The sequence below is a fragment of the Myotis davidii genome, unplaced genomic scaffold (assembly GCF_000327345.1).
Source record: "Myotis davidii unplaced genomic scaffold, ASM32734v1 scaffold390, whole genome shotgun sequence".
NCBI classification, from domain to species: Eukaryota; Metazoa; Chordata; class Mammalia; order Chiroptera; family Vespertilionidae; genus Myotis; species Myotis davidii.
Window position 1 is genome coordinate 2,796,188 of NW_006282748.1, and position 10,388 is coordinate 2,806,575.

Genomic DNA, 10,388 nt, shown 5'->3' on the forward strand with positions numbered 1-10,388 from the left:
CCTGGGGTCCCGGCTGGGTGAAAGCAGGTTTCTGGGGTTTTGTTTAGCTTCTATATTTGTAACAGTTTTTCAAACTGCAAGCTCAGAGGCCGGCAGTGGCAGGCGGGGAGCGTTGGAGTCCTCCGTCACTGAAGCAAGCAAGCCTCATGTTAGCTTCAAGCTGCCTGGCTGCCGGCCACCATCTTGGCCGGCAGTTAATTTGCATATTGCTCTAATTAGCCAATGGGAAGGGTAGCGGAGGTACAGCTAATTACCATGTTTCTCTTTTATTAGATAGGATTACCTAGGGGCCCAGTGCACAAATTCATGCACCTTGAAAGGAACTTGGGCCGCAAAGCTACAGTGGGCACAGGGGCGAGTCTCAGCCCATCCTCTGTGCCTCTGCCTGACTCCTCCCACTGTGGCCCCCAGCCCCCTGTCTGCCGGCAACCCTGCTCCTGCCGCTGCCCCTTCCATGAACTGATGGCGCTGGTCCCACTTGCACCCACTGACGGCCGGCGCCAGCAGCAGATGCGAGTGGGGCCGGCATCATCGGCATGTATGAGCAGTGGCTGCTGCCCTGATTGCCCCTCAGAAACAGAGGGAGGTGGAGAAGCCCTCAGGGATGATCGGGGCTGGCAGCTACCACTCGCACCTGCTGACAGCGCCAAGCAATCAGGACCGGCGCCAGGCACTGGCAGTGGGTGCGAGCAGCAGCTCCGGCGCCAGCTAGGGATGCAACCGGGGCCAGCATCAGCAGTGGGTGCGAGTGGTGGCGCTGGTACCTGCAGCAGGTGAGAGAGGCAGCTACCAGCCCCGATAGCCCCTTAGGAACAGGGGGAGGTGGAGAAGCCTTGAGGGGTGATAGGAGCTGGCAGCTGCCGCTCGCACCTGCTGATGGTGCCGAGCGATTGGGGCCTGCTCTGGCACTGGCAGTGGGTGCAAGCGGTGGCTCCAGCGCCGGAAGCACGAGTGAGCACTGGGCAGAACTGTGGTGTGCGGGAGCAAAGAATTTTCAATAACCACCAGAGGCTCACCCCGATGACAGTGACTGGCGCCCGCCTTGGTCTGGCTCCTCTGCTCACCATCCCACCTTGGCCAACACCTGCCATGTTCCACGCACACCCCCTGATGGTCAGCACATGTCATAGCGACCGGTTGTTTGGTTTTCTGCCATTCAGTCTATTTGCATATTAGGGATATATTATATATATATATATTTATAAAATAACCATAATACATATCCTCTTTATACATTAAGGGCTTCACCAGGGCAGATACTGAGATTTATTTCTGTTATCTCCCACACCTATCCTGGGGCTGGTATGTAGTAGAAGCTCAAGAAATAAATACATCATTAACTCCCTGCCTTCAATGTCTAGACCAGGGGTGGGCAAACTTTTTGACTCGAGGGCCACAATGGGTTCTTAAACTGGACTGGAGGGCCGGAACAAAAGCATGGATGGAGTGTTTGTGTGAACTAATATAAATTCAAAGTAAACATCATTACATAAAAGGGTACGGTCTTTTTTTTCAATAGTTTTATTCATTTCAAACGGGCAGGATCCGGCCCGCAGGCCGTAGTTTGCCCACGGCTGGTCTAAACAAAAGACTCAACAGTGTGAGAAGGCACTTGAGGCAATAATAAAAAACAAAAATATTGCTAATTAAAAGTAAAGAAGAATAAAACTCGGTGGTGGTGGTAGTCTGGGGAAACACACTTTCATACACTGTTAATCAAGACACAAATGGTACAACCCTTCCCCAAGCTGATGTGGCAACATCTACCAATACTGTTGGCAAAGTCAGGGGCACCAGAGAACCACAGCAGGGAAGCACACTGGAAAACCCGAGAGAAGGTCCAGGTTTCCACAAAGCCATACACCAGCTGTGGGATCAAGAACAAGTCCCTGCACACCTCTGAACTTCAGCTTCCTGCTCGCAGTGATGGGATCAAGTAGGTCATCTCCAGGACCCTGTGCAGCAGGCATGAAAATGGGAGCCAGAGCTCTTCAGCATCTCCTGTTAGTTTAGGGCTGACTCAAGTGAGTATGAAGGTGCCCAAGTTTCTAAGAGTCTTTATTCCAGAAGATCTATTCCTCAGATAATCTTCGGAAGAGATAATAATTGAAGCCTCAGACCTCTTCCCCTTAGCTGACCATCTGGCTTCCTGGTTCAGAGGATGAAGAACTTTATCTCATCCAGCACAGAAACACCAGAGACAAGTTGCTGCACTCCAGGACCAGGGTAGGCCCAGCCGCTCTAGAGGTCGAGAACCGCGTCTTTCATTTTCTTCCACATATCAGGTTGCTAGGAAGAGTGGGAGACACTGCTAATGCCATGTTGGAAAACCCCCCAATTATCCAAATAATGAAAAATCAGATCTAATCTAACTAAAATCAACCAAGTTCCTTAGAGTCTTTCCTAAATAAAATCAATAAGTGCATAATAACTAAGGATGTCATCAGCATATTCATGAGTTCTTTCCTGGTGGGTATACTTTATAGTACCATTATTGACCAGGTATTGCAACAGATTACACGTAAGAGGCTACAACAGGCACAAAAAGTGTGCAATCTTCCATTTTGCCTATCTCTTCTATACCAAGATGTCACAAAAACCCATTCTCCGGCAGCCTCCATTAATAACGAGATCAGGTTTGGCACCACCTCTTCTAGTCCTCTTGGCTACTCAAGTGTTTGAGCATTCCTCTGAACACCCTCTTGCCCTGGAGACTCGCCCAGACTCGTAGGGCCACGGGCACTTTCCAAGGTCCTCCTGACTCTGGATCCCCATGACCATATTCAGCAGAACATAGTTCCACAGATGGTATCAGGGCCCTGCTCAGATAGACTGGCTACTGTGTACCTTCAATGCAGAACCTGGGACCGTTTTTCTGTCAACACAACCGTGAATCTTCCAGAGGGGTGTTAAATTCCCTAAACTTATTTATTTTTTGCAAAGCATCACATTCCAGGCCTAATGTCTGACAGCCTATCCTTTGACCAGACCTCTTCAGGAAGCCTCTGACTTCTGACTTCTGTTTTAGAAACCTTGCTGAACAATATGACTGCCCTTTCTCACTTAGAACAGACCTAAAGATTCAAAATTCCATTGCTAATTGATGCTAAGCATCCAGTGTTTTAAACCCACTCAGATATTCATTGGAAATGACCCAAAGTGCACTGCCCAATCCACAGACAGGACTCACGGAACTCCTGTGTGGAAGCAACAGGGCTGAAACCTTTCTATTTTAGATAGTAACTACTACCTCCCTCTTCCAGCCCCGCCTCAGACTAGTGCTACCCAGAGTAAGTCAGGGATCACAAGATAAACATGCACGGCTTTGAAGCTCTTAGAAAATGAAGCAGGTCCAGCGCCTTTCTCTCATTCTTTCCCCTCCACTCTCTATTAGGGCCCCTCATCAGGCTGGAGAAACTCACAGCAGCTGCTCGGCCCTGCATACAATCTGCCCTTTCACCTTCATCTCTGTTCTTATTTCACTCTGGGGATCAGGACCAGTAAAACATAGGGCTGCTCAAGAATCAAATCTAGCCCTAACCGGTTTGGCTCAGTGGATAGAGCATCGGCCTGTGGACTGAAAGGTCCTAGGTTCAATTCCAGCCAAGGGCATGTGCCTTGGTTGCACTCCCATCCTCAGAAGGGGGTGTGCAGGAGGCAGCTGATCTGTGTTTCTCTCTCATCTTGATGTTTCTAACTCTCTATCCTTCTCCCTTCCTCTCTGTAAAAAATCCATAAAATATATATTTTTTAAAAAGAATCAAATCTATCTATTAATTCCATACCTACTCCAAACAAGTTAATATCCCTGAGCTAGCCGGGGCTGGTGAAGAGTGCGGCTTCTGGAACAAGAGCTGTAATTTAAGACAGAAGCTGCCATGGGCATCAGGCAGGGGCTAACCAAAGGTCTGAACCGTCTGATCCCTGCCCGGTGAATCTCCTCTATTCCAATAACTTAATGTGAGCATGTTAATTCAATTGTTACATCAGAGAGGCTATTGTTCTATTTTTTTATGAATGTATTCATGAATTACTTGTGAAGTTAGACTGAGATATATAGGGACTAAAAAGAAATATGCAGTATATTATTGATGGGAACACAGTTGTCCACAGCTCTGAGGGTTTTAGGCAAACAGTGGTCTCTACACTGGGCTACAATCCCACCTGTTTCACTTTTTAGCCCTTCATTTCCCTGTGTATACAATGAGAGGTTGGGCAGATTGGGGCTGAAGATCCTTTACTTCTAACACTTGCAGATCTTTTATCTAGCAGGAGCTACAATGGGACAGGTCAAGGGCCATGTTCATACAGGACAAGGACAACGTGCTCCGCTAAATGGAGTATCAAGTCAAGAGGTGGGGTTGGAGGGTGAGGAGTGAAGGACATCTATGTCATTCATTAAATAAAGGAAACCTCAAGTCTCATGTTATGATTTAAGAGAAAATCAATCATGACTGTTTATGTTTAACTTATGATGGTGGCCATACCCTGGCTATGCTTCAAATACAAACTGTCATTAATAGATGAAAAAATGGAACTGTTATGTTCCCCCAAAATGGTGTGCTATTGTTGTTGTGTTTTTCAATGAAATCTTACTGCAACACAAATTACAGCACCTTAACAAGAAGTATGAGCTGAAACAGAAGTGCCAGCTCACAGATCTCAAGAAGTGGTCCAAGCTGCTTACCATCTACAGTTTTCTGTACAACTTTTGACAGAATCACTTCTTCCTCTATGTCCTCATTTGTTTTACACTAACTCTAATCTGGCAGCTCTAATGGCTAAGGAAAATAGATTAACAATAAAAGTGTATGATCTATTCTTGTATAATATGAATTTAAATGAAAACAGCTTGAACTAGGATTATTTCTTTCAGAACAAATCACCCCATTTTCTCCAAAACCCTACCCTACAACAGAAAAACACAATACACATTACAACCACACATGCATTACTTTCCTAAAAAGGGGTAACTTGGGCTCTGCCAAGGCTAATGGAGAGAAACAGATTTGGCTCCTGGACAACAGTTCAAACAGTCCATTGAAGATGGTTTGGGAATTAATGTACAGGCAGACACACCTTGTTTACTTGAAAATCGAATACACAACAGCTTCTACACTGACAGCCTCTGTACCAGAGGAGCCTTCGAAAATCTCCAGTGATGACTTATCTCCCATTATCTTTTATTCCCAAATGCAAATGGTACATAATTGAGCTTAAGTGAGGAAAAAACAACAACTAGGAAATGAGCAGCCCAGATTCTTTTGAATTCTAAAATTGGAGATAATTTTAAAAGGGATGGAATGGGTCTGAAATGTCCTTAACACCCAGAGGGAAATCAGTACAGCATTAGCTTATCTTTGGTACATAGTCAAGAAAGCCAAGCCCGCAATGTAGCAGGAGACAATGGGAACAACACACCCTCCACATTCCATAGGCAGGTTGTGGATGTAAGTCCCAGAAGCACAACAGCAACCACAGGAGCGCACGGGTGTACCTTGCACCTCAGCACACGCTCTTACCTCTAACATGGGTCTGGCACTATCATGGACAGATAGGATGTGGGTCACCTTGTTCCTGCTCAACTGTTCTGCATCTCTGGCATCTGTCACAAAAGAAAGAGACGGGCATGTCATTACGCTCTGCAAGTGATTCCTCCTCAAGTCTAGCCAGAAAATGCCACCAAAATGATTCACATCTTTCTTTCCTGAAACTTCCTAATTGACCATACGCCAAATAATCTAGGTCTAGGGAACAGAGGGCTTTCTCTTCTATGTGTTTTGCAGATAACTATGTTTATTTCTGACTGGCACATCTTTTGAGCTGAAGATGGAAAGGTAATAAGATCGATAAACACTGTGATCATGATTACTGTTGTTTAAAGGAAGTGAACCCATGCAATCATTTTGTAGGTGATAATTGTCAAATTGTAGACCCAATAAAACACATAACACTAAAGATATTTAAAATGTATGAAAATTATCTTTTAATGGTTAAAAATCCAAGTTAAAATTAAGCACAAAAGACCACTACTGTGTAAAAAAATAGGAATCTGCCAGAGATGACCCTGCCTTGATGTCAAAAGTAGGAATGGGTCCAGACATGCAGACAAGACTGTGGTTTACACAGATTCACTTTAAGGCAAAAGTAAAAATGGAACACTTTCTAGAAATGCTAAACAGAACTGTCCCTAAGTTATGAGTCGGCTATTAAATTATCTGCATATGAAACTAAGGAGACACCCATTACATTACTTTCCAATGTAGAATAAAGACTGAATTTCACCACATTGGAACCCATCTCTAATTTACAAGACAGGGTCCAGCAAGAAATAAGGTGGTCACTTATCCCTGTCCTGGCCTGGGCCGAGCTTTTTAAAATGATAGAGGGTAAAACAAACCGAAAATTAAATGTTTAATTATCATGTTTCTGGAGGATATTTAATGACATGGGAAAATGCTCAGGATATAATGTTAAACAGAGGGTAAAACAGGTACAAAACTATAAGTACTATATAAATAAAATTTGTAAAAACACATAAAGACAGACACTCCCAGGTGGGTAAAACTGCTAAAAAGAATTAGCCCCAAAAGTGGTCACCTTTAAGAGAGGTAATTAGAAGAGTTCGTTTTTTTCTTTTTTATATATTTTCTAAAAGTTTAACATGCTTATGAACTATCTGGGTGGGGCTGGGGGGGGGGGCTTCTTAAAAAGGCAGATTCCTGGGCTCCAACTTAATTCAAGGTCTAAGACAGGGCTGAGGAAAATGCATTTCTAATGAGTCTTGATGATGGAACAAAACCTAAGAATACTGTTGTAAATATTCTGCAATGAGCACTCTTAAAAGAAGAAAAAACTTTAAAAGTAATATTTAAATATTGATTTTGAGACTCTCTTCACTGCTCTAGCCATCTCAAGCTTCAAATTCAGATATACACAGCAGCCATCCCGTCACACACACAGGACTCCATTCTGACCCTCCCCACCCAGCCATCGATGGTACATAGGTGCAGCCCTCAGTGAGCTCTGAATTAGGCAGGAACTGGAATCATTTGGGATCCACAGGCCACCAGCCTCCACATTCTCACCAAAATGTGATTTTTCCAGTCATCATTAATGCATTTGTGAATTTACAAGTGAAACAAGAGCAACTAGAGCATCTAGTGTTCACGGAGGAGACAGACAGAAAGGCAGGGGAGGTGGGTTCTTTAAGGCAAGCTCAGGCACTCGGGGACAGGATTTTCTAGATTTGGATTTAATGGTGAATATTTGTTTAAGTGTAGTTTTTGTCTTTTTAAAAACAGCTTTACTGGGATCATCAATGTGCCATAAAATTCACCCTTTTAAAGTGTACAACTCAAGGATTTTAGCATATGTAGAGTTTTTTAACCATCACCACAATCTAACTTTAGAATATTTTCATCACCCCAGAAATATGCTTTCGTAACACAAGTTAAGATGAACAATAAAAAAAAAAGTGGTTTGGGAATAAGATTACACATATGTGCATACAGAAGACCACTCAACACCACAAATAAGACACTGACTCCAAAGAAAATGGCAGTTCCTGATGGACCATGCTTCTTTTGCTCTGTGCTTTTTGTTTCCTTAAAGCAACACTCACACTGTGGGGTTACCCTTTCCCTAAGCACAGGCCATGCCCATCAACTTGAGAGTACACAAAATGCTTCATCAAAGCTACTGATGACACTGGACCTTTTATTCCTCAGGACTCCATATTGTTGATGGTTCTGGATGGCTGCCTACAACTACAGAATGAGCTACGAATGCAGCTATGAGACTGGCCAGGGCGTTTTCAGCTCACTGACATGCACATGCGTAGCCTGGAGGTGTAGGACTCAGTCCTGTGCTGCTCAAACCGGGGCCTGTCAAGCAGAAGCCAGGCATCTCCTGGAAGCATGCTGGAAACGCAGGCTCCCAGGCCCCCTACACATTGAACTAAGAACTCCAGAAGGAAGGTTGTGTGCACTTTACACAGGGCCCCTGCCTCACTGCAGTATGTTGGTGCCATTTCTAAGCTAGAAAACAATTCACAGACACTTGCATCACAAACACAGTAAGTTGGTATTAATAAAATCAATGGGAAGATTACAGTTTAGAATTCAAATGGGAAAAAGTCTACAGGAAAATTTGCTGACAATGGTTATCTCAGGATAGGAGGTTTTGGGAATTTTTCACTCTAACATTTCCATCATGTTTGCGTTTTATTTTATTTTTTATTTTGTTGATTTGAGAGAGAGAGAGAGAGAGAGAGAGAGAGAGACACCAAGATGAAGAGAGAGGAAGGGGAGAAAAAAGAGAGAGAGAAATATCAATTTCTTGTCCCACTTATTTATGCACTCATTGATTGCATCTTATACGTGCCTTGATGAGGATTGAACCCGCTACCTTGACATTTTGGATAATGCTCTAACCAAATGAGCTATCCAGCCAGGGCTCATGTTTGGATTTTTAAATTTTAACTGAAAAGTCTACATTTTTTTATAACGAAGGAAGATAAAAATTTAAAAACACTGTTCACAAAATTCAATAGAACTTACATTAATAAGTAAAATGGACAGCGCCTTATAGGTGAAAAGCAGCTAACCATGTTCATATCCTCTCTCTGCCAACATCTCCTTTGGTTCTGGACTCCTTGTCGCCTGTCTCCCTTTACCCTCCCCATCTCCAACACTCCTCCCTCCCAATGGGTCTGCTTTAGCGGGCCTTCTGAAGAGGAACTGTCAGCTTCACACAATGGGGGCACTAAAACAGAAACACCCAACATACTCTTCTCCTCTGCTACTGAATATTCCCTGCCTCACCAGGAGGAAGACTCCACCCATTACTGGGTGGACCAGGTAGATTCCTATAAGATGCTGTCCTAAAGGGCAAAGTGACAGCCACATGCTTCCTCAGAAAGGAAAGTTAGCATTCTATACTGACACAGAAGATGGACAGGGGTAAAAAGTCACAGGATGTGGGAGATGCCAGAATGGCTATGGGAAATAAGCTAGTCCAAGAAAGTCAAGCAGAATTTCTTCTGAATAAAACTAACAAAAATATATTCAAAGAAGCATTAGAAATTAACACTAGCAACACACGTGCTCAAGAAAAACATACACTTGGGAGGAAAGAACCTCTTTAGCAATGCCTTTCTAAAACTCAAACACCTGCTGCACTGTTTGTGAACTCAAAAGGATGGCCTTGCAGGATGAGGGGGGTAGGAGGGGAGAAGGAAGGTCTCTGCTACAGAGAGGCCAAATCCCTTCTGCTCTGACACCGAAGCCCAAGCCATGTTCAAAGTTATTTCCAAAACAACTTCTGTCTCCCAAGCTGAGAATCTGCTGAGTGATGAGCAAGAGATTCCAATCCATTTGCGGTTATACTTCACATTGTAAAACTGAAAGACTTCTAGTTACAAATTACTACGCACTGTAATAACTTCCAGTTATAAATTGTTAGTGGGTTCAACCTTTAAGTAGATCTATTTCCAACCTGGATTGGGGAACAAAATGGGGCAGTTTCTACCTTTTCCCTTCTCTACCAATCCTGAGCTTGGTCCTGAGTTTGGGCAAGTTTTTCTGTACTTCACTTTTCTCACCTATATTGTAGGAAAATGGCAAGAGTACCACCTCAAAGGGTTGCTGGAAGTACTAAATGATATAAAATGCTGAGAACAGAGCTTGGCTGGTATGTGGTAAATGGTATTGTCACCATTATTATCATCATCATGACCAGATAAGTCCAAAGGTTGTGGTATGGGCTTCAGTCTCCATCACATCTGAATGTTTCCAAATGCAAGGTTACTTCAAAGAGATCTGATTCCTAGCTCTCGCTTTGTGCTCCATACTCAGCTCCACTGCAGGGACCCATCGGAAGCTCACCATCTCAGTCTGCTTGTTCAGACAGGAACCACAGCAGTTCTTACTGAACAAAAGCTCTGACACCGCAGACAAGTGCCCACGCACATCACCTGCACACACACAGCCCGGGTTTGTTTCCTACTTTTCTAGATTTTTGTGGACATCTTCAAACAATGAGGGCTTCCTGTGTCTGCTGACATCCACTTTTGCACTTGCTAAGATGTGAGGAAGCAGCTAATCCCACCCTCTTGGCCTAGATGGAGCCGATCTTTGAATTTCTACTCTCTGACTCCTTGTGTCTGGGCAGGGCCAGTGGCCAGTTACAGGTTTCTCAAATGAGAGGCTCTCACCAAAGACTGGGATCCAGAAGCCGGGTTTGTCTGTGGTTTTTCTCTAGGTGGAAAAATCACCAGGTGCGAGAAAATTGTTTGTAAATCATCACAAAGTTAAAAAGAAACAAAGAAAAAAGGAAGTTGCAGAGGATTCTACTGGAAGGAAGAAAGGAAGGAAGGAAGGAAGGAA

General features: G+C 43.9%; 1 protein-coding gene across 1 annotated transcript in view; it reads right to left on the minus strand.

Moving 5' to 3' along the window:
- DUSP22 (dual specificity phosphatase 22) overlaps positions 1-10,388 on the minus strand; it is a gene marked incomplete at its 5' end in the record, with an annotated part of 59,480 nt that overhangs the window by 35,263 nt on the left and 13,829 nt on the right. The window contains one exon of the mRNA XM_006753212.2: positions 5,523-5,605. Within this exon, the coding sequence (XP_006753275.2) occupies positions 5,523-5,605 (83 nt within the window). The remainder of the gene's footprint in view (positions 1-5,522; positions 5,606-10,388) is intronic.